Here is a 21,663-nt window from a genome sequence, read left to right as displayed (position 1 = left end):
TATGACCATTCCAATACAAAATTTATGTAACAATATTGTTACATATAATTATAAAGGCGGTATATTCCAAGTTTGCATGTTTATTCCACGAAATAGGATTTAATTTGTCTTGTCTTGTATTCTTTAACTGCAAGCAAGACCGAGTACAATTTTGTATATTTTATAAACATTTCTCCTACTTATTGTAAGACTATATCTTTATTATTTGTCTAGTCATAGTAATAGCGCAAACTGATGTGATGTACTTAGTAATGTTATTTTTATATGTATGAAGTCGTCTTTGTAACGGACGCTTTTAATTAAAATTTAGTCAATGTCTTATGTTTTTTATTACTGTTATTTTACCAATAGAACTTTATTTTCGCAAATAGTGAAGGAGATCTTTGTCAAATAATCGCCACGATTAACCTAAAAGTCTGTTCTACAAAATAGGCGATTAATGAAACAGACTTAAGTATTTCATTTTTAATAGTGAAAGCTTAATCTAGCCTTGGTTTCAGTAGGATTAAAGTTTTAAAATATGATACGTAGTAATGAATCTATCCGTCTAGCGTCCCATTTCTTACTACCGGGCTAACTAGCACTGACACTTAACTGTGAGATTAGTATACAAAACAAGGTACTGGTTTTTCCAACAAAAAGGTATAAATAAGAATTCCTGTTCCTCTAATCCAAATGGAGGATCCTCTAGCAGTCAAACCACTGACTGGCCGGTCTCAAGTCCCCAGTATCTAGGGTAGAGAATAACTTCGTTAACACGTACAAGCTAGACTAAAAATTTACTAGGAAATACAGCAAAGTATCGTAAAACAAGATTTATTTAAAACAAAAGTACAAAATATACAGTCTTCACATCTAATATATACATAAAAGCTAATAATAATAAACTATTATGCTAAAATTTTACATCTATATGTACAAAATATAACAAAAAGCTAAATGACCATTTTACAGATAAATCAAATTATCTATTGTTATTGTATATTGGCTGTAAATTCGTTTTGACAGTTTTTAATTCTATTTTGACATTAAAGTGTGTAAAATACACTTTAAAAAGATATTAATGGGGGTGGAAAATGTATAAATATAATCTAGCCTCATAAAGCACAATTAAAATATACCACATCGACTACCTCAAACAATTGCAGTGAAAACTTTAATTAATCCTCATGTTATGTTCCACATAAGTAGAGTATAGACTATGTCATTGGATTGATCTATTATCTACGATTATTGGTGTCCTTAAAAAACTGATTAAAGTCAAATATCATGTACTATAAACTATTATGACTGAGACAACTTCTAGTATACATGTAACGAAATGTACTTAAAGAAAATTGAAATGATATTTGCATGCCTATTTTTATATAGCTGATTTCTTGTGCGGATTTTTATTATTGATCGATCTAAATTCTAAATGTACCACTTTTTGGCAAATAAATGATTAATTTATTTATAACGTGTCTCCCACAAAATAAATATTAAACGAAAAACATTCTAATAAAATCTTTAGTTCCAAAATAAAACAAATATCTCATTTTGTGAGATACGACTTAAAAAATATTCGAGATTCTCCGAAATTGGCAAGGTTTTCCAAAAGCGTCTTCAAAGAAATTCAGAATACTTTAATAAATTCGAAATATTTGATTAAAAGGCACTGCATTCGTTGTCTTTTGCCGGTTTTTATAAAAATGTATTTTAGAATTATTACTAAGGCACTTCGATTACTTTTCTTCGAAAATTAGCTCGTGAAATGAGATTTCAAATGCTTATAGTCTACAATTGTTATTAGACTCAAGAAACGATCACAGTCGTTCAAAAGGCGGCAAATTTTATTAACAAAAATATAACCACGCAGTTGCGAAACGTTTTGCATTGCACTTTTTACTACAAATTTGTATTCTTTCGTAACTAATTGTTGTATACAAGATTAATAATTCACATTTAAACACGTCACTACAATAAGCATTTGACGAATCGAGCTAAACTGACCTAAGCCACGGACACAAATGTCAGACTAGTAATTGCGTCACTGAAAGTCTTACTCGCAAAGCCAATCGCAAGGCAACCTGGGCATTTTGTTGGCTGGCCAAGGCAAGTATCCCGCGGTCTTAAACACCCAGTAGTCGTAAGAGACCTTGCTAATCAGAAGGGCTAACACCAGGGCCTCTAGCCCTATGATGTAGTAGATGTAGTCGGTCCAGTCACGCGGAGTGTGGCAGACCTGGAACTCTTTCAGTTCCACGACAGGGCCCATGTTGTTGTCACACCAGAGGTCTTTGTAGTCCAGTAACGCTGTGTTATGTTCGAGAAGCCAGGGCTGGAAATTAAATGTGATTTGATTTGATTTGAATGTGAAAAAATTACCATAATGCTTGCATTAGCTATACAATTTTAAAATCTTGAATATTCTCCAATTATATTTAGCAGGTTAATAGATATCTACCAGAGCAAATCCCACTAAAAAGAGCTAGAATTCTCAGGATACACTAGTCCAAAAGGCAAGAGTTTGACTATAATTCCTTGATATGAGAAGCAATCCTGAAGGCAGCTATCATTAGAACACTCTATAGTAATATACCTTGACAACTTTCTCGGTGTTGCAGTCGCAGTGAATATGGTTTTCAGCGATGAGCATGGTGGCGCCGGCTGTCTCCAGGCGGTTCGAAAGCACGTAAGGGTGGATCTGAAATATTATTAAGTAAATATAACAATTCGAGAACAAATTTTAAAATCTTTACATGATAATTAATTTGTAAGCCGCTAAAATTATTAAAGGACTTTTAGAAGAGAATTACAATTATATTATCTACTTGTTCAATTCGTTTTGGTCTGGAATGGTTTCTTGATCAATAATAAATAACACTACCTCCATCTCATAGCGACATATGGCGTATAACTCGATGTTTTTGGGATTGGTTTCCGGCAAAGTAATAATTATTACACGATACGAACGCGAGAAAAATCAACAAAAATTATGTTAACGGTTATCTTTACACTCACAGATCTGAGTTTATTATGTGTGATGGAGAAGAGCCTGAAGTTGTCAATGAATTTGGATCCCTCGAGCTCCACAATGCTGCCAATGTCGTTGTGGTCTGCTATCAACCATCGCAAGTGATCGTACGACGCGTCGTCTGCTATTGCTTGGAGAGACGTTATCTGAAATTACTTCATGTTACTAAATACAGTTCCGGAACATTATTAAATTTGCGGAAGAATAAATCTAGAACCTAAGCTGGCTTTGTCTGCACGGCATTCAATCTTCGACTAAACGTAACAATAATGGGTGTAATATGAAGCACTATTAGACGTTTGTTTTACTCCCTAGTAAAAATATTCAGAATGCAAATAAATTTTAAAGTTAATTTCACTCTTTTTTTATACTTTGAAAGACTTCTATTGAAATTAAGTAAAATATTTGACATCCTTTTTGTTTTTGAATGAAGGTAATTTTTTTTACGGATGAAACGTCACGAAGATGTGCAGCGTTTTTGTCAAAGAAAGGGAGAGAGCGATTGATACCGATTGAGAGAGAGTGAGAAAGGGAAATCGAGACAAAAAAATACATGCTTGGTATTCGTTTAGCAGTTACATATTACAACTTCAGATGGCAATTCTTTCGCATAACATATTAATATTATGGTATACAGTGCACGTATACAGAGTGTAAACAGTGTGAATAAAGATATACAAATACATTGAAGGACCATATACTGGTACAATCATTAATTACTTAGGTAAAATAACAAAGAAGTTTCACTTTGTACGCGCGCACTTAATTAATCGTTCACTCACGTTGTTATAAGAGACATTCAGCTTAACAGTGTTATTGGGTAGACCGGTGGGCAGCTGCGTGAGACCGCGCTGGGAGCAGTCCACCCCCACTACGTAAGTGGCCTCGCGATGGAGCACCAGCTCAAGCGTTGTCGTGCACGTGCAGTTAATGTTCGCCGGCTTTATGTCTTGGCAGCTCTTGTTTAACTGGAATTATAAACTTTTTTAATTAAGTCCTCGTACAAGGTGAAGTGTCTAGAGCAAATTATTACGACCACCGATAATTGTAATAGTATTTTGAGGTTTTTAAAAAGAGATAATTACAACACAATACATTTTTTAAAATAAGGAATGTAAACTATGTGTAAATAAGAGCAGTACTTGCTTGGGTCTTAAAATAGTTACACGAAGATAAAAATAATATTGGAACAGGTCTCTGTACCCGTCTTTAATAGAATTAACATACATCTTTCTGAACTTGCAAGTGGTCAATCTGAACAATCTGAACGTTCTGGAACCAGTTGAATTGCAGGTCGAGGGCACAGTACGTGTTTTCGTGGTTAAGGAACTGCAGTAGAGAGCCGTTGTTAGCCTCCATTGCCTTCTGGAAGTGCTTGCATGGCAGGTAGTTGTTGCCTGAGGAAAAGTACTTTATTTATTTCGACTGAGCTTAAATCAACGGTGTGTAAAACGTAATAAAAGATACTTAACTACAACTTATACAATTTCCCCGGCTTCGCAGGGGAAAGCGTATCCAGTAAACATTGAACATAATATACTGCAATAAATCCGTGTAATAGTTTGTTGAGATTACCGCGAACGGGTAGGCAGATTAACGGCGTAGGAATTGCTCATATATCATATAAAAGTCAGTTATATGGTGTCGCTGATTTTTTGATAGGGCAATACCTAGATACATATCTGTGACCGTTGAGGCAGCGTTCATGAGAAAACTTTTTATTCGACCGTTTGTCGCCGACTTTGGAAAGGCGTCTACTACGCTGTATATATTATAATAATAATAATAATAATAATAAATGACATACAAATAACGTGCCCATTTATTGGTAAAATAATCTTTATATTCTCACAAACTTATGCTCTATAATATGTAATTTACAAAACGTATAATTACACAAAATAAATATTACTACGTACTTAGTTGGTGGCGCTGTTAAAGTCTTGAATACGATAAGTTAAGTAATGATTATGTTCTAAAAAAAAATAGAAACAAATATCTAAATCACAAACTTTGGTTTATAACTTAGAAGTAACGCAAACACATATGAATATTAAATGTCTCCTATATACGTGTATTTGTATATTTGTACATACCTGACAGGTCGACATGTATCTTTCTATTACTCTGTACGAGGCTCAACGGGAACTCTGTCAAATTGTTAGCCGAAGCGTCGAGTATGGACAGTGTGAAGAGATAGGCGAATGGTCGCTGGCCTGGTGGCTGCGGCGTGATGCTGCTCAGGTTATTGTTGGAGATGTTCAGGCATGCAATCGAGGAGTACTTAGGGAATTGACCTGATAACAAACCAGCGATTATAGTAACATTTGTCGAATACTAAGTTGAGTAGTTTATGAATTTAGCTAACCAAAAACAGAATTATGCTAAACTACTAAATGAGCGTTTTATAAGACCTTAAATTAAAAATATCGAGGACAGGATAAAAACAAAACAGATAAACAAAAAAGGATATGATTTTCCAATATTTCAAAAGAAAAATACTTACTACCATTATTTTTCTTTTCTTCTTGAAAAAGATCCTTAACTTTGGCATGAACAAAATAATTTTACACAAGTTATTATTTTATTATGTAATATTTTAAAATTTATATGACAATGGCCCTTTTGAAAGATTGCTTAAGCTCGTCATCACAGCTGAATTTGATTTCGAAAAGTTCTCAAATCTCTCAAGATTAGGATCTTCGTTTCTCGATAAATCACATCTTTTGTCAGGTTGGAAGGTACAAACATCTGATCATCTACTTGCTATTAAATAAACATTTTAAGTGAAAAAGATAGTTTGGTTTTGTTTATTATATTTACGAAAATGACAAAAATGTGTTACCAACAATCTTGCCGATATTTCCGTCAGTGAGGGCCATCGAAGTGAGTCTTCTAAATGTGGATTGTGACACATCCAGTTCCTTTATCGTCGCGTTCAGCACGTGCAGATTTGTCGTGTTCTGGGTCACTAAAACAATAAACATTTTTTTACATAAAAACCAAAAAACAATGGATGTATTTTAATGTAAACAATTTAATTTCAACTAATTAATAATTTCTTTATGTGTAAATTATTGCTGGACTATACAGAAAAGTGTTTGATATTACTATGCTCTACAATAATAAATTGCGGTCAACTGCGACTACCAATCATTTAATTTAAACTCACACTTCAATAAAAAGTTGCCAGGTAATTTGCCAACGTCTGTACATCTCGCAAGTTTCCAATAAGGGCGTTCCTAACTTGCATTTTATATCTTTCTCTCATATGTTTTTTTAAAAACTCAATCATAGCATGAAGCCACTATTGTCAAAACTTATAATTAAAGAAAAGATAATAAGTTCTGTTTACAGATAACGAACCCAAGATGAATAATCAATAAGTCTAAATAAATTAATTACATCATGTTAATCGAGGTGATTATCGTTTCTAGATCGTTTTACTATTCCGCCCTTGGAGCTAATAACAGAACTATTTAAATTTAAATATAATGTTAATTTATTGGTTACAATAATTAAGGCGTTATTTATAGCTCGACCCACGCGATGACACGAATACAAGTTAATCTTTGTGAGATAATGAATAATAGTGGGCATCTCTTGATACTTGGAACATGCCAATTCTTTGAAGTCTTCTTAAAGTAAATACATGCCCATAATTGTTTTAAATAATTATGAGCATTTTTTTACTAAGTTTTAATTTCCGATTAGTTTAGCATGCGTGTGCCTTATTTCGATATAAACTTAAACTAAATATTTATGCGTTGAAGTTTCAATTTTGTAACAATATAAAGTTTTTTGAGAAAAGAACTTTATAACATCCTGGACGACGCCAACATCGTCCAATTCATAAAGTGTAACAGGCTCAAGTGGCTGGGACATTCGCACTGAATGGCGAAAGACAGAACCCCAAGGTCCTTACTGAACTCACACCCCGGTGGAAGAGAAAACCCGGTAGACCGAGGCTGCGTTGGTGGGATGGAGTTGTCAAGGACCTCGAAACAATAGGGGTTCGCAATTGGACGCGGGAAGCACTAAATAGATCGCGATGGCGATGTGTAGTTGAGAAGGCTAAGGCCCACAAGGGGCTGTATAACCATTGATGATGATGATAAAGTTCTTTGACGTTGATAGCTTAACGTAATCAAAACAAGCACCAATCTTAACTAAACTACATCGTGCTGTCACAGTGACGATAGTTAATAAATGAATTGTATTAGTTTCATGTAACGTAATATTTCATTTGTCCATATGAACGCTAATCAAGACAGACTATGAATACGCACGCGATGTTTGGCGGCTTTACGACTTGAACATAGGTAGGTATATATATCTATTAAACAATATACTTTACGTAAGTAAATCAAAGTATAAGTATAGCAGTACAGCGAATAATGTTACCAGAATTAAAGTTTGTTTAAAGGTTAAACACTGCCACCGACACCATAACTTTTTAATTTGTTTTAGTATTCCATTTATCTATTTTCAATTATGTTTTATTACTATATTGGTTATATTATTGTAAGTAAGCTATATTTGTATCTTTAGTCATCAGGTTTATAAGACATTGATTGTGACAAGACTTTATAAGTAATTTAATATACATAACTGTAAAAGTGATATAAACACTTTCGAACCCATTAATTATTTATTAATTTTAAGTACATACTGACATTTAACATGCCGTATATCAGACATCATCCGTAGCAAATTTTGTGTAAATTTCTTATAAATATTATTTTGATTTTTCACGCATCGTTAATATGCAATACGTTTTTGTCATACATTCATAGTTCCCACCATGTCACGTAATTATTAAATCGATTTGCCTTTTTATATATATTTAAAAGGGCAGTGTCGGCTTCATAGTGCAACTCTTATGCCTGAGGCCGTAGTTCAATCCCCGGGTGTGCACGGGGCTTTCTTTTTATATGCGGATTAAACGTTTGCCCAATCGATGAAGGAAAACATCCTGAGGAAACTAGGGTTATCTTAGACCCATAAAGTCGACGGTGTGTGTCCGGCACATAAGGCTGATCACCGACTTGCCTAGATTGACAAATGATGATGAAACAGATACAGAAATCTGAAGCCCAGACCACAAAAAGTTGCAGCGCCGCTTTTTTAGTTTATTTTTAAAATTATCACCGAAGAACCTCTTTAAAATAGTATGGCTTAACTTGTATATGTTATATATCACGAACAAGTTAGATATAGAATATTGTGTACACGAGTAAAAGATACGATCGCTCGAACATTAGTAATGCGTGAAATCGATTAAGTTTGCATTGCATTATGCAGAGTGCATACTTCACATGTACTTGCTGTGTTTCGAAATTGTTTTACTTAGTTGGATGGTTTGTTTTCGTCCGAATGTGTTCTTGGCTAGATACACAGAGATGTATTTTTTATACTATATGCGCACTCTGTGTAAATCTATGTATACAGCATTCAATTGATTAAATGTATTTATTATATTAGTGTGGTCATACTTGTAATAGCAAGAGCCTCTCTTAGTCGGAAGCTGTCAACGTCACAACAGAAGACTGACACAGGGTCCACTCGTTTGCAGCGCTGTTCCGTGGGACAATGCTCCCGGGACATGTGGAAGCATTTGCCCATTTTCAGCTCGATGCGTGGTGCCTCGGTTTCCGGCTTTTCCGTTGATGTTGGGTGGGGCTGGTGATACAAAGCTTTAGGTTAATATGATACAACTTATTTTATTTTAGTTTTGTAAAATTTCACAATTTGAATATATACTTAAATATAAAAAAAAGTTGTGGTATGAAGTAATATATAACATACTAATTAGGCTGCCATTATAAAAGCATAATAATACTATAATACCTCCATACTTTCTTCCATCCTTGTCTCTGTGAGAGGAGGGAACGCTATCAGATACGCGATTGCGAACCACAACACCAGCTATAAAAGAAAAAAAACATTATTCCTCAAAGTAGGCAATACATATAAAGGCTACTACTATAAATTAAGCAAAACCAACAAGTATATATTACGCACGCTTATCTTAACCACGGGCTTACACTGATCTTTATAAAAATGATTTGCAGAGAGTCTATTGCCAGTTCTTCAAATGTAAAAAAAAACATCTTTTTATATTGATGTTCATATGAAATTCTTAGCAATAAAAATTAATTTAAACAAGTATTTACTTACATTTAGTATTAAAAGGATTTAAGATTAGATTATAAGATGATAAGTTAGAACCACAGAAATCGGCTGCAACCCCTATCAAGGGCTATATAGACTGCCCCCGTACCCGCATGCACGCATACAGCAGGGTGAACATACGAACCACCCGAAAGGGACATACGCCCCGAACTGGCCTCGCACGTTTTTTTTAAGCTGTCGCATATTAAGTTTTGAAACTAACAATGACCTTGTACAAGACGCATGTCCGACAGTTCCATTTTACCTGCGCAATTTGAGGAGTTAAAAAAGGAAATGAACAAATTGAATAATTGGTGTCCACCGCTCAGACAAGTCCGTGACAAAAGTGAATTGTCTAGCAGTTTCGGCTCTTTTTATCAACAACGATTTCGTTTTGTTTTGTTTTCGGAACTAAGACTAACTTAGTTAGAAATAGTAGGATGTCAAAGGCACATTTCATAAATTTCTTTGTAGTCTCCATTCAGGTCAACTGAGTTAAAATATAGACTTTCGTAGAGGCTACATAATCCAATATCGTCATTAAATTCAACATCATTTATTCATTTAGGTAACAAAATGTACACTTATGAACGTAAAAAGTAATTATATATATGAAATACTTCTAATTTTACATTTACTGCCAGTTCTCAATAAAAGGGCATAACGGACGCGAACGAAGGCGAAGAACTGGCAATAAACTCTCCACCACTCTTTTGTCTACCGGGCTCTTATAACCAGATATATAAGTCTCGAATTTCGCTTTCATCGATTATAATTTAAGCCTACATATCCAAGACTCATTACGGTAGTTTACTTCATTTGTTGTAGCGCCCTAAAAGAAATATGCCCTGATGCACAATCGGGATTAGGTAATGAACTTCGCTTTTTTATATGATAACTTGTCAATTGTATTATTATATGTACATAAAACTAAAGAGTAAATGACGTCGATAAAAAAGCAATAAAGCTACCTATATGCAAGCTATTTGTTATCGCGTTATCGTTCAAAATGATATGACATCAACATCGATCAACCGCCCTCAATAATAAAAAAGTGTTTTATCAAATCGTTCGATGTTTCAACGACAAATTTTATCTGTATGTATTCAGGTTTTCATTTCACTTCCTTGTAATTAACTTGTGTGTTCCAACAAAATTATCGTAAAATAATTACCCTTATGTCTATACATTATAAATACGTGAGATTATTTTGTCAAACGTCGCTTTATTGGTTGCAAATAAACGACTTTACATTTCATTATCTGCATTAACGCAAATATGATTTTCAAATTATAGCGTTGCTCCTGAGATACCGCATTGTTTTAATTAATAAGCTAAACTGAAAAATATATCTACAAAATAAATGAGAATTACATAACTAGCATAATATATGAATAATAAAAATAATAATAGCCTTTTTTTATCGGACATTTAGGCGTATTCTTTATTTTTATTTTTCGTAGATTCATTCTTTCTTCCATTTCTGCTTGTCCACTTGCCAAAGGCCTCCTCCAATCTACTCCATTCTGGCCTTTCTAAGGCCACTCTACCCCATGTTATTCCCTAACCTGGGTAGAGTTTGTTTACTGTTTTCTTTATAATGTTGTTTTTTATTTATTTTTGGAGGGTTTCGGTCTAATTCCCCACGGGTACCAGCCGGGTTGGGGCTTTTGCTTGATTATATATGAATATGTCAGCAATATTCAGAACAATGTTGTTTCTTGAATTCCATTGAAAAGCAATATAAATCAAGGTAGTATTCGCAGCAACAAGCCCGCTGTATGGCTTAGAAACATTTTAGTTGCCTTTCCCAAAGTACGCCAAAACAAAAGAATAATTATGAAGTCCAGGCACAGAGCATATCAATATTTTATACAATATTAAGTTTATAAAAATTATATTTTAATTTTAAGATCACCATTACGGTTTTATTTTAGTCTAGTCTATGTTTGTAATTCCCACGACTGTATGACTAAAAACCAAAAAATAATAAAATAGTTATTTTTTGGTTTTTAGTACATTTATCTTAAACTTTGCAATGTATGTTTAACATAAAACCGTTTAACTTAAAAAGTTTTTTCACTTATTTTTATTGAATTCAATTTCGCACTGCCAAGTTTATAACTTTTGTAATATTAAATTAGCAAATATGGCATTATGGTAAGTAGTTTGGTTGTATGTAATCGCGATCGTGCGAAACTACAGTAAGTCACGCTCCCGGACGTTAATCACGTAATTATCAACTAATGGCGCATAAGCATTTACAACCTACTTAACTGTAAGAAATAAACAATACTTGGAAATGGAAATATTTCACATTCCATTGTTCAACTAAGGCCTGGCGTTTTGCAAGTGAGCGAAATGTGGACCAGTCGGCTGCATCAAATATATATTCAAATACACATCGACATTGAAAAATTCAGATTTTTGGTACATTAATATTAGCCATTAACCATTTGGACAGATTTCAAAAAATCATGTACGAAAATTTATTGTCTTAAATAATATATGAATAACACAATGCTTAAAGTACATATTTCACAAAATTAAGTAAATAGATCGTCTATTTATAGCACGGCCTTCGTTCGTGCCCTGATAACGGAGAGCAAACTGCTCAAACAGATGCTTTTTACATCATATTACCGTGATTGCATTTGCGAGTTTATAAATCTGAAATATCTCAAACTACAAGGACTAGGGCGCCTTTTTAAAATCAACACCTTCTCTTAAATATAGGCTGAAGTTAATATTTTGAGAGATTATATTAATTAAAACAATTATTATGTGATAAATCAAATACATAACGTTCTGTTGTCGACATTACCGATCGTTCTAGAGTATAAGGAGTGTACTACTGAGTACCTACTCTACGCCCGGTAGTTGTAAACTAAATAAAGCTAAATAGTTATTTACATACATTTAAGTATTAAGTTTTCAGATGCAACATATGTATAACAAAATATAATATGAAACAAACACCCGCCTCACGTACAAGCTATATAATATATATAAGCAACCTAAAAACGCACTTTTTCTCATTTTGAGGCCCTTGTATCTGTAACCACTTCCTTAAAAACAAAATTGTCACTATAGGTTGTCATGTGTAAGTTGGCGTGTGGCAGAAAAAGGTACTAATTTTGACAGTTGTGTTGACAGTTCTAACAGCTTGGTAGCCTCACGTGTGTCGGTGCTAATAATTTGTGTTTTAAAGTGTAAAAATCATTACGAAACATGCCAAAAGTAGTGCGGAGTGCAGCTAGAGAAATTATTCTAGCTGTAAAACGTTTTTGTGAAGAGGAGAAATGTAACAATGGGCCGATTATTCCATTTCAACAAGTGAATGCTCGAACAGCGGCTTTGACAGGTAAAGTATTGCCAGTTAAAAGTGATATTTATATCCCCAAATTTAGGGAAAAATAATAATTGCTTTTGAAAGTAAATGTGATTGATGGATAACTTAAAATATTTTTTGTTTTATTTAAGGTGTTTCTGAAAGAACCGTGAACCGTATAGTTTCAGAGGGAAAAATCATGGAAAGTAATTTTACAGCGAGAACTGAAGTCAGAAGAGAATGTTGAAAATAATTATCGTATGACAGACAACCGCCTTGAAACAGTAATGGAACCATTTTTAATTGATTTGAATAGCAGCGACTCAGATTCTTCTGACACAGATGACTCTGAAGAATTCATGGAAGGAATAATGCCTCTAACAGACCATAATTACTATAAAAAATAATTTTTTGTTATTGAGTTTTTTATTTACCTTTAATGTAATATCTAAGAATATCCATCAATCCAAACTAAACAAAAAAAGTGGCAACACAGAGGGTTGTAGGAGGCGCCGCCACTGGAACGCCAACTTATACTTGACAGTCTATAACATTTCAAAACCCAGATTACATACATTTACGCAAAATGTCGAACAATATCTAGTCAACCTATCCTATTCTGATGTAGAAAATATTTTTATTGTGCAAAAAAAGTTTAAATATAAATGTATGACATGCATAAATCATAAAGTAAAATTCAGTTTATAAAAAGGAAGAGACTCGCTGCACAGACACAGGGAATCCAAGTGTGGCATTTTACCTAAATATCCTGTATATTTTATAGAATAAAGTTTTTTTCTTTCTTTGGTAAATTTCTAATGTCGACAGCGCAGAAAACTAAATATAAGATTTTCTATTAACAATGGTCATGAGACTACAGAATACATAAATCGTTAATTTGGGAAGTAAATAGAAAATAAATTAACCAAAGCAATTGATATGGAATTATTTTACATTACAGGTTTGTAAAAAGTATTGTACTTTTGACAAACAATACCTTATGGGTGTTATTTATGAACCTTAAATAATGTAGTGACATTTGTATGATACCATGACCACATAAAAAAACGTACTGCGATTTTATACTATATTGCAGTTTTGAGACTAGATTCTCATTAAAATGTAAATGAAGGCTGTAAATATATTTAAGGCTGATTTTTCACTCGCCTATGAACAAAATTAAATAAAAAAATGCAGTAATGTTAAACTTCCTCTAATGAATCACGGCATTTAGTCAATTTTTTTATATACACGTATAATTCTACACATTTCTAAAAGGATACATAATATATCTACGGTATATGTGAGATACTCTTTTATCTAAATTGTATGACAATGTAGGTAAACATCATTATTACAAAAATATAAAAAATACAATATACACAAGATAAAATAAAAATACAATAACTTTTTGTTATAACAAAATATACAAGAAAGCCACTTAACAATGCTTTCTTTAAAATAACTGTTTAATCCGTTATAATCGAGAAGAATTTGAAATTTTGATAATTTAGCTGATTTTGGACCTTGGGGTCGAGTAAGGGACCATAATTTTAATGTCATTTAAAAGGTCACTGCTATGTATGAGCTATTTAATTATTTATACTAAAACGACACACTGACTAAAGATCTCCGATCGTACAGTGATTACATATTACATTTCATAAGATGTTATCTAAATTACAATATTAATGTTATCTAAATTAATATAGTAATTTAGATAAAACTTAAGAATTAAAAAAAATATTTCTGATTTTATGAAAGTTTTAGGCAAGTTTGTGAGGAAGCAAGGTTCTGTAGTGGTTCTAAGATGACCCTCCGCCTTTTAAACTACAAAACACGCAAAGCCCAACAAGTTCATGATGCTAATAAGACGCACCTCTACTTTCGTATTATTTACTGTCCCTTGCTAATTGTGCTATAAAAGTGGGCTAGTCTTTTACGAGTGATGGCGACTCATATATCGCGCAAATGGTCAAAGTCAAACAGCATGGAGCCAATTCAGCTGTTTACCCATATAGGACCACCTACTTGTTCATGATAGGAGAGGATTAAACAAATATATGTTTCCGATCTACTTTATTGACTACGTTAATATATATTGAGCTTGGAAGATTCCTCATAAGTATTTTGGAATTGCAAGGATAACTACGCGCTAATTTTGGTTTTCTTGAAAATGCACTAAAATCTCGTAACTACGTAACTTTATATTCCCTTTACAAAGCAAATATGAGTTACTTTGTAAGTTACAACGTAGAAATTTAACTTTAAAATTTGTAATGTCAATTGTGAGCCCCGAATAATTAATCTTTTAATTAAATTAATGATACTCACATATTATAAGTGTAGTTTCTTATATGTTGGACATTGATTATTGATACTAAGTAAGAGATATATATATGTTTGAAGCAAACACAAAGTGTACACTAGTTCGTCAACTATGGCGAAAGGCTAAAGTTCACATAAGTACTTAAGGCCGAAACAGGAAATAACCTGAAGTATTCGTCATCCGCTCGATTATTGAGGTCAAAGGGTCAGTTATAAAAAAATAGCGGTTTGAGGTTTGCAATTTAATAACTCACAAATATAAAGTATTTACAATATTCTTAACCTACATAGTAAATAAATATATTTTTTGTCAAAATTATACAAAATTATTCCTTAGTAAATCGATTCATAAGTCAAAAGTGATCAGTCTTCTTAGCTAGAGAGCTGACGAACAAAATATCTGTATATGATATGCTCGTGGCAGACTTCGTTAACAGTGATAATTAAACCATATCAAACAATAAAGACCACGAGACAAGGTATATAGAGCTGGGTTATCTATTACTTAAAAAAATGGTATACACAATAGCAGGTATACATCATTTACCTTTAAGGCTGATGTTTAGAAACCTTGTCAAAATGAAAAAAAATCAAAAAGGCAAACAAGACTGTCATCTAAATGGTATTTATCTTTAACCCCAAAGGCAAGCACAAAGCAAATGATTTGTTATTTTTTGACATATTTAAACCCGTGTAGCTTAAGTATCAATGTGCGACATTAAATTATTGTCGAATCGTCGTATTGGTCCGAACTTTAAAATATTAATAAATACGAGCAGATCATATACTTTAAATATTCATCAGCCCTAGTTTCACGTAATACACAGTTGTCCAGTTTTAAAGCATATAGGCAGAATTAAACTTTTTTGTTCCAGACTGTGCTCGGTTCCTTTTTTTAAATATCCAACTCAACATAGATATAGTAAACAAAGCATCTATTTAAACTAATATTATTGAAAGACGGAAAGGAAGGATGTGATTATTTGTGTTTTGCATTGGATTAAGGTTCAACTACTGAATCGGCATTAAAATAAAATTAAACATTATATATTTAATGAAGCTGATAATTTGAGAATCTGGGTATCGTAACACAAGACGTGAACCATTAACAATCTAAATATCGCGTACGCTTTACCATTAACAATAGATTAGATTAGAGTATCAATTCCTAATTTATTAAAAATTTAAGTTGGCGCCTTGTAGATAGTATCGATGGCATCAGAGCTGGTGCTTTCTTCGCTCAACGAATAATGATCGCAATACATCGAGGAAATACTGCCAGCATTTAAGGTACACTGCCACAGGGATCAGATTTTTTGAATTTGTTTTGATTTTCTTTTAAATTATTTTAATTATTACGTACTAGGTTAACAAAATTGTTTAATCACTACATAGTATAAAACAAAGTCGCTTTCTCTGTCCCTATGTCCCTTTGTATGCTTAAATCTTTAAAACTACGTAACGGATTTTGATGTGTTTTTTTTTTATAATAGATGGAGTGATTCAAGAGGAAGGTTTATATGTATAATAACATCCATTAAATAGTGGAGAAGTACTGTTATTGTTTAGGTTTCTAATGTGATGTCGTAAATAATTACATTTTTTCCGCTTACATTGCAAACGCAGGCTGAACCCTACGAGGTTTAATCAAAATAATGTACTAAGTATTGTACAAATTGAAAAGGTCTACAGAAAAGTCCGTGATGGTATATGTCTATATGGTATATGTCGCGTGTATTATCGGAGCTTTCCAGCGACGGAAATAACAATACATAATAAAAACCTGCTTTTCATCAGCATTGCACCCGTGCGAAGCTGGGGCGGGTCACTAGTTGTATTATATATCTATTAAGTAAATAATAATCTACCAAATACTAAACAGACAGGCAGTAACTACAGTTAGCACGTATTTTATCCTTAAACATCTGTATTGATTTTAGAACATAATTTAGCATTTATAACATTCGATATCTGTCGATTGAGTTATTTTTACATCGGGCAACGGCCTAAATATCTATTCTGCCGTTCACATTAGCAAGTCAGAGGTACGCAACCGGTTTTCACATAGACTTTTTCATCTATTTTTACTTCAAGCGATAAAGTAAAAATAGAACGGCTTATACATTGAGTCATGTAATGAACCACTTTGTCGAGCAGGTAAAAAATTTAAAAATGTAAGATGTGGTTTTTATAAGTACTTTTATTGATATTCATTTAAATTCCATTAAAGAGAAAGGTCAATATTTTTATTTTTATTTAAAAAGTACGACTTTATTCTATGTTTTGGAAATGTTATGTATGTAGCGACCGACATATTAGTATATGTCTTTAAATCTTGTATTAGTTTAGTAATAATAATAAATGGCAGAGGTACAACGTTTTAACGGACCTGAAGTCGTTGCCCTGTTGCTGTCAGATACTGAAAAAGGTTATCTATACCTGATGCGATATAAAATATGTAAACAATCTGTGACACAGATTACACAACACAAACCTCATCAATTTACATTTTACAGTTGTTTGTGCGTAACCAGCGTATGCTAAACGTACTTAAAGGAATTTTATAGATTTTTATATAAAAATTGTTAATCTGCTTAGCTAATTGCTTATTGGGGCTAATTTCTTCTTGAGTACAGTCAAAAATTTAAAACAAAAACTTTGTATTTTCGAAACAACAATCAGTTATTTCTGTTTTTACACCAAATTAAAAGTTGCTAAGACTTGAGTGAGCGACATTATTCGTCAGGGATTGGAATTTGTCGCAAGACAAAGGACAAATAAATGACGATCGTGCAATCGCATATTAATTTTAAACCCACAGCCAATACACTTTTGAAACATAATTTGATATGTTAACACTGCAGTGGGTTCACACAATATTTAATTTGTTATAAATTATTACAGTGTATAAAAAAAACACAAAAGTAACCAATATTGTTCTTACAGTTTCCGTTGTTTTTTTTAATTTATGGATTGATGTTTATTTTCTCTTGGTGTTTCTTATAGCCTTTAAAAGGTAATACAAGATTAAATTTGACAAACAGTATTGAATAAAATCTTGCATTTTCTTTATGTACCAATATAAATAGTATTATAAGTATGTAGTATAGTAGGTAATATAAGTGTGTTGAGCGTTGGAAGTTTATGTAAATAATACCTATAGCAATTACTAAACATAAATTTTTTTAAACTCTATATTGTGTGCTTGCGAGATAATGAAATCAACAAGCAGATAGTTGTACAAATCTTTAGTGCAAACATTAAGTACTAACGTCAAAGGTTTGGCAATAAATAAAATGGATGATCATATACCTACCTTTATTCTGATCTAAAAATAAGCCTCCAAACTTAACATAACATTAAGGTTCTTCAGTTATTTTCTGTACAATATAGTTCTGTTATATTCTCTAGGGTGGCTTAGATTTAAGTGTTGAAGAGTGAGTATACGGGCAATAGTAGTCGTGAAATCGAATTATTATGTGCTGTTATGCTGACTGTACGGGCTTAAGTGGAATGCTACGAGTATTCTGTAATCGTATTTACGAAAAAGGCAGACGGAGTAAACATTTCATACATTAGGTATATATTTATTAAGTATTTTGTAACAAAACCTCTAGTGAAATTGGTACCTGGGTTTACTTTGTGGAATTTAGAACGCCGGTTACCATGAACCAGACGTTTCATTTGTCTAAGTGTTTTTTTCTATAATTTCTGTGACTAATGCTACCCATAGCACACACAGATTTGCCTTTAATCCAACCTTTATACCGGCCTCGACAACTACGTGACCAATTCAACAACAGAAACCTCTATTTTATTCCAGTTTAATTAATATGTAGTGTGTAAACATAAGATGCTTGTACATAGCTTGGAATGAAATCATACACTTTGTCATTCGAGCCATTGTTCACTGGTGCTATTTATAACTTATCCAATCTATTTTGAACACGTTCCGGCAATGTTAATATGCGATTTCCGTATATAATAAGTAATATAATAATGAAGCTGTAATTAATAATGCTGTACGTTAATATGTACGTTTTGTTATTTAAAATAACGATTTAATAGTAATAAGGAAATAAATTATTTATTGTTAATATTAATTAATTAAAAATAAAAGTTAATATTGTTTATTAGCAAACAAAGTGGTACATTCACTTTGATTAATTATAAAAAACCGCACAATCAACCATATAAAAATAGGTTATTGTCATATTAATTATGATAATGTCATAAAGAACAGTAGGTTATTTATAGTTGTTGAACCGTATGGTTAGAAATCTAAATCCTCTCACACGCTGTAACATATATTACAACGCCTTTAAAATTGAATCACATTCCTTTTAAGTTAAGTATTGAAGAATAATTGATTAATGGGACATTATAGTAACCGCGACCAAGTAATAAACCATAATAAAAGATAAACAAAGTGTTTGTCATTTATATTGTGTTTGCTTATAATTTCGTTACTGACTTTTTGTTAAGTGGACTGTGGTGTTGATCACAATCAAATTATCTCGTTTACAATGACCGGGCGCGTGCACTCTGCCCCTTTTCATTGCACATACGATATAACAATATACATGTTTTATTATGGTTTTGATTTTCTACAGATGAAGACGTAGAAAATACTTTAAAACAATTGTACATTTATAACATATGACACATCAACTAATGTCAAAGTGATGTACATATTTCCTTATACTATATACCATAATATATATAAATAGTTTTCTCACTTATTCAGTGCTCTTTCAGAGTAATATTATCACAAGAGGTACGTTTATGAATATAAAACTCATAATTTACCATCAGCCAAGCCAAGCGACTAGCCTTCAATATAAGTAAATATTATTATATTATAAATACTAATATTATTAACATAACCTAGAGTCTTCAAAAACCTTTTATAGCACTGCAGAAATAGTGTAATAGGCAGTCGTCGCAAGAATAAACGAACTGGAATTAAAGACATCCTCTGAACAGGAACATTGAGATCTCGTAATGTTAGTATTTCCGTCCTGAGTTGGGAATACGTCTTAAGGTCGCATAATAAGGTTTTACTTGTTTTTTGTTATATAGACACCACTCATACAAATTGACTGTCATACTAATGAACGCGTCGCTTTTTTTAAAGCCTGGGAAGTTTTTCAATCACTGTACAATCAATCACTTTTTTAAAGGTCATTCAACTGCGTGATATTACATATTATTAAACATTCTTAGTCCGTCAACTTTTTTGCAACTTCGATATGGAGTTATAATTATTTTCCATATAGGTATAACCCAATCTATCTATATGATTTATTCTACTAAGCGATCAATTTAATTTTTCATATGAAACAAAGGCGACGAAATTTCTCTCATGACGAAAGCAGAACTGAGTTCTGCTGATTTCCATAAATAAATAATTCTCTTTTTTATTAATCATGTATAACAATAAAATATAAACCATATATTTATATTTCATGTACCTTTTAACATTGTCTCAAATAGAAAATAAAGGAATATTGCTTATTCTTATTTAGTATTTTTTGTAGTACCTACTAAAGACTATATAGCTAATAAGTTGTGTGTGACTATCAGACATCGGCATTCGAGACCGCAGTCTGATAAAAGTAATAAATAACTAATGTCAAGATGAAAACACAAATACACGGATTCTGGGTCTTCGCCAGTTCTTTCTATAGACTTTGTAGTATTACGACTTTCTATCGGTTTGTGACACTTTCATATTGATGAAATAGGTATTTAGACAATACCTACTTGTGTTTATGACGTAAACTTGTTTCAGAGAATGCAGCCGCGAATAAGGAAAACAATTATATCAAAATAAATAGTCATGCAAAGGTAAACATAATTTAGTAGGTGCAATCATAATTTACGTAAATGACAATGAAATATATTAAATTAGGTAATTGACTAATTGTAATTTAATAATTATAATTTAGGAAAAAATATTGCGTGGGAGTGTTTGTTGGTCGGGATAATATTATTCATGTAAAACTGTAGATTCGCATTCTGATTTCCAATTCTCAACATTTTTTCCAAATTCTTTTGTAAATAATTTGTATAAAGGTATTGTTAAAAAATAACTTACGTTATAACAACATCGAAAGTTCCCCATGTTAGCAGCTTCTATTGCACAAAAAGCACACAGTAAAACATTGAAAACTATTTAACTTTCAAAGTTTATCGGAATAGCAGCTAATGCATCGCACCACAGCCGACACTTCACTAACGCATCGCACGAACTCATCTTCACTTTATCTTTTAATTATCATAACAAATAAATAATAAAACTCTTTCAACTAAATCGTAATTAACATAACCGCATCGAATAACACCACGATTGTGCATAGCAGAAAACTGAATACTGAATAGTTCACTAGTACAGTATACTCATAACTGACGGGTGGGAGAGAGACCAAATCACAGTTAGCTGAGCTGACATGAAGAAAATGAATGAACTAGAGGAGGATAGATATAGTTCAGGGGCGTCCACCTTGCCGTCCAGTATTCCCGTTTGTAGGTATTTAGTGTAGAACGGATAACGCTTGGTCAGATGCGCAGAGCTACAGTTATCTATTTTGACTTTTTTGACCCAAGATAGTATAATCATACTATCATATATATTTTTACAATCTTTGGGACATCTGGAAACTTTGTTTACGAAAAATGAGGTTTAAATATTTCAAATTATGTTTTTTGTTCGCTCATCTTTAATGACAAACTATTTAAGTAAATAATAGTATGCGTTTATATAAAATTTAATAAAGACCGCTATGTTACTAATCGGTTGCTTTCAAACCAT

At 32.4% G+C, this 21,663-nt stretch overlaps 1 protein-coding gene across 1 annotated transcript; it reads right to left on the bottom strand.

The window, feature by feature from the left end:
• Positions 1-877: 877 nt before the first annotated feature.
• On the bottom strand, positions 878-21,252 carry LOC110997146 (protein halfway). The gene is made up of 10 exons (XM_022265162.2): positions 20,950-21,252; positions 8,867-8,944; positions 8,512-8,698; positions 5,862-5,987; positions 5,113-5,313; positions 4,244-4,413; positions 3,799-3,984; positions 3,004-3,162; positions 2,582-2,686; positions 878-2,320 (listed from the first exon to the last, which is right to left on the bottom strand). Exons 1-10 carry the CDS (start codon positions 20,974-20,976, stop codon positions 2,042-2,044), a joined length of 1,518 nt encoding a protein of 505 aa, XP_022120854.2. The 5' UTR covers positions 20,977-21,252; the 3' UTR covers positions 878-2,041.
• Between the last annotated feature and the right edge of the window lie 411 nt (positions 21,253-21,663).

Source organism: Pieris rapae, chromosome 4, assembly GCF_905147795.1.
Source record: "Pieris rapae chromosome 4, ilPieRapa1.1, whole genome shotgun sequence".
Lineage (NCBI taxonomy): Eukaryota > Metazoa > Arthropoda > Insecta > Lepidoptera > Pieridae > Pieris > Pieris rapae.
This window is presented reverse-complemented; position numbering and strand designations above follow the sequence as displayed.

Coding starts and splice junctions, on each gene's coding strand:
- LOC110997146 (XM_022265162.2), bottom strand. CDS start 20,976: ATGGGGAACTTTCGATGTTGTTATAAC. Junction 8,945..20,949: donor ACTTTCGATGTTGTTATAAC/GTAAGTTATTTT, acceptor TTTCTTTTATAG/CTGGTGTTGTGGTTCGCAAT. Junction 2,321..2,581: donor ACACCGAGAAAGTTGTCAAG/GTATATTACTAT, acceptor TTTAATTTCCAG/CCCTGGCTTCTCGAACATAA.